This window comes from Octopus bimaculoides, chromosome 27 (assembly GCF_001194135.2).
Source record: "Octopus bimaculoides isolate UCB-OBI-ISO-001 chromosome 27, ASM119413v2, whole genome shotgun sequence".
NCBI lineage: Eukaryota > Metazoa > Mollusca > Cephalopoda > Octopoda > Octopodidae > Octopus > Octopus bimaculoides.
In genome coordinates, this window is record NC_069007.1 from 16,752,187 (window position 1) to 16,755,953 (window position 3,767).

Below are 3,767 nucleotides of genomic sequence, written 5' to 3' on the forward strand. Positions count from 1 at the left end.
AGCAACAGTTGCTTCGGTATGTGGTGAAGCAACTGTTGCTGATCCCTTAATTATATTTATATTTATATATATATATATATATATATACACACGCACACACACACATATATATATGTGTGTATATATCTATATATATCCATACATACACACACACATAAATAAGTAGACAGACAAATATAGACAAATAGATAGGTAACTAGAGAGACAGACAATATATATCTACGCATAAACATACACACACACACATAGATATATATATATATATATATAGGTAAGTTGACAGACAGATATACAGACAAATAGATAGATAACTAGATAGACAGAAAATAAGGAGGGGACAGGAAAAGAGAGAGGGGATGGGCGAAGGAATCTACTTACGAGTTTTCCAGTTGATGTATCGAGGTAGTCAGCCCAAAAGCCAACTTCCTTCAGAGAATTGGAAATTATTTTAGCTCCTTCCATGAACTGAAATAAAAAGGTAAAGTTGAGTGACAGAGAGAGATCCAAAGAATTCAGAGTAAGAGAAACAGAGTGGGACAGTAAGTTGGGAGAGAGAGTAAGAGAGAGTTGGAAAGGAGAGTTGAGTGAGAGAAATTGAAGTAAGAAGAATTGAGAGCATAGAGTAAGAGACAGCTGAGTGAAAAGTGGGAAAGAAAGGGAGAATTGAAGGAGAGAGAGAGAGAGACAGGGTTGAGAGAATGAGAGAAAAAGAGAATCAAGTGTAGGTGAACTGGGTGAGAGTGACAGAGTTGAGGGAGAGAAAGAGAGAGTTAAGTGAAAGAAAGTTGAGGGAATGTAGAGTCAGAGGGAAAAAGCATGAGGGAAAGAATGGGAGAATTGAGTGTGAGTGACAGAGAAAAATTTGAGTGATAGAGAAAAATTTGAATGACAGAAAAAATTGAGTGATTGAGAAAAATTTGTGTGACAGAAAAATTTGAGTGATGGAGAAAAATTTGAGTGATAGAAAAATTTGAGTGATAGAAAAATTTGAGTGATAGAGAAAAATTTGAGTGATAGAGAAAAATTTGAGTGACAGAGAAAAATTTGAATGACAGAAAAATTTGAATGACAGAAAAATTTGAGTGATAGAGAAAAATTTGAATGACAGAAAAAATTGAGTGATTGAGAAAAATTTGTGTGACAGAAAAATTTGAGTGATGGAGAAAAATTTGAGTGATAGAGAAAAATTGAGTGTACAGTGAGACAGAGAAATGGAGAACTGAGTGAGAGAGAGATAGAATTGAGGGGAAAGAGAGAGGAGTGAGTGTGAAAGAAAACTGGTAATTCAAGAGACATATAGAAAGCAGTTTCTCGAACATCAGATTCGAGTATACTTACACTTTTATGGAGACCTTCTCGTTCCTTCTTGACAGTACTATTAAACGTTGCCATATCATTTTCTGTCTTTTGGCTGATCGTAATGACGGTGAAGATATCGTTCATAATGTCCCGGTCATGGAAAAGTGGATTAAATACTGCAAATAGAAATAAGGTTTTCAAATTTCGGTACAGGGCCAGCGGATTATTTTCATGGAGGCCAAGGAGGGGAGTTGTTTGCATTGATCGTAGTACTTGTCAAGCACTTATTTCACTGAACTCAAAAGGATGAAAAGCAAAGCTCACTGTCCTAATAATAATAATAATAATAATAATAATAATAATAATAATAATAAAATGCCCGGATGCAGTACCAGGCAGTGGCTCTCGTGGCTTCTGATCTTAATTGATTGGAAGTGTAATCAGTACATGGTTTTGTCTTGGTATAAAAAGTTGGGCTACAGCAAATATTCTGCTGAATATCGCAGATTTGCTTGTCAGTTGTTTGACCTTAACCAGTTGAGCATGTCCCTTGGTGGCTGACGATATGTGCATCTCTGATCACGAGCAGAAGTAGTGGGGGAGCATCATGGTTATGTGCTGAGAGGAATTCTTTGAGGTTTGAATAATTCACCTTTGGAAACATGGGTGTTTTGCTCAACATCCTAAAACAAACCTTATTCAGGGACCTTTTGAGCAGGATGGGCTACTCGACCTGAAGAAAATTCTAACTGGGCCCCACCTGCGAGGTTATGTGCTGTTTATCTTGATATGAGATCACCATGTCACGCACACATGGTTGTGATGCATGTGCCCGGTGTACCCTTATCAGACGGGTAGTCATGATGGGTATATTAGGCTTTGTATATTTGTACCCCAGTGTCACTTTGATGGCATGCACTGCTCTCTCACTCAATAATAATAATAATAATAATAATAATAATAATAATTCTTTCTACTAAAGACACAAGGCATGAAATTTTGGGGGAAGGGCTAGTCGTTACATCAATCCCCAGTACGTAACTGGTACTTATTTTCATCAACCCTGAAAGGATGAAAGACGAAGTCAACATCAGCGGAATTTGAACTTAGAATGTAAAAAGCCAGAAGAAATGCTGCTAAATTTCTGCTAGTTCATGGTTTCAAATTTTGGCACCAGGTCAGTAATTTTAAGAGTTGGCTGGAAGAGGATAATGTGGAATGGGAAAGAGCATGGCTGGGGAAAGATAATGGATAATGGAAATGGTTTTAAGGATGGATTATAAAAAATGGAAGTGGTTTATATTACTTGAAGTTTTTTCTGAACATAAGAAAAAACACAGCCAGCTCCAATGAAACAAAACAAGAAAGAGGAAAACAGTTATGGGTTCCAACAATTAATGAAGGTCTTCCTTACAATTTTTCAATGTTTCCGGACATGACTGAACGATACATTCTAAAATGTCACTGTCTTGGAAATCAGCAGTACACCCAGTGTCTTGTTTCTGTGAAGCAAAATATAAAAATAAAAATGAAAGTGAAAATAGAAGTCGATAAATATGGACTTCCATTAATCCTTTAGCATTTAGATTCCTTAATCAAATACAATGCCTATTTATTTCCATTGTTTTGAATTAATCATGCATTATCTCATAGCTACAAGATTTCGATAATGTGATAGTTTATTTCTACAATGACAATATGAAATTAAGTTTCTTGCTCAAGGGCACAATGCGCCACTGTGAATTGAACTCGTGGCCTTACAATCATGAGCTAATACCCTAACCATTAAGCCACATGCCTTCACACACACACACACACACACACACAACTACACACATATACACACACTTTCACTCACAAGCCTTTTGTCAACTTGGGTCTATAGCAGAAGACATGTGCCCAAGGTGCCACACAGTAGGACTGAACATGAAACCATGTGGTCAGGAAGCAAACTTCTTAACTCCCAGAGCCACACTAAAGAAAACCAGGAAAAAAAGAACAGAAAGGAAGAAATAATAACTCTTACCAGATACTCGTATTCCATTATAACGGTTCGAGGGATACTTGAAACATTTGTCATGGGGGCTGGAGTGGTAGTAGTAGTAGTAATAGTAGCAGCTTCGGCATTACCAGACTTGTTTAAATAAGACTCTGAGAGACCAATGTTACCACGCAAAGGAAATGATTTATTAAGTGGATAAACGCCATCACTTGGATCTGTCCAGTTAAGCTGTTTTAAACCTGAAACACAAGAAATAAAACAAACACATGACAAAAAATTACAAAAGAAAAACCACACCCCCTACCCTATCTAAGTATCATTGATTCTTCGTGGCTCCTATATAAGATTTTGTATGGTTATTTGCAACTACATCGCATTGGTATACTACGTTTTTTGTTTTACACCTATTAGAGAATTGACACTTATTTCTCTCTCTGCAGCCGCATAAATTATTGAGTTTATCTGT

General features: G+C 36.6%; 1 protein-coding gene across 2 annotated transcripts in view; it reads right to left on the reverse strand.

Moving 5' to 3' along the window:
* LOC106877216 (cobalamin trafficking protein CblD) overlaps positions 1–3,767 on the reverse strand; it is a 46,209-nt gene that overhangs the window by 1,879 nt on the left and 40,563 nt on the right. For both annotated transcript variants that reach the window (XM_014926072.2, XM_014926073.2), the window contains exons 4-7: positions 3,326–3,540; positions 2,714–2,801; positions 1,339–1,475; positions 379–465 (exon numbers count right to left, since the gene is read on the reverse strand). In XM_014926072.2, the coding sequence (XP_014781558.1) occupies positions 379–465; positions 1,339–1,475; positions 2,714–2,801; positions 3,326–3,540 (527 nt within the window). The remainder of the gene's footprint in view (positions 1–378; positions 466–1,338; positions 1,476–2,713; positions 2,802–3,325; positions 3,541–3,767) is intronic.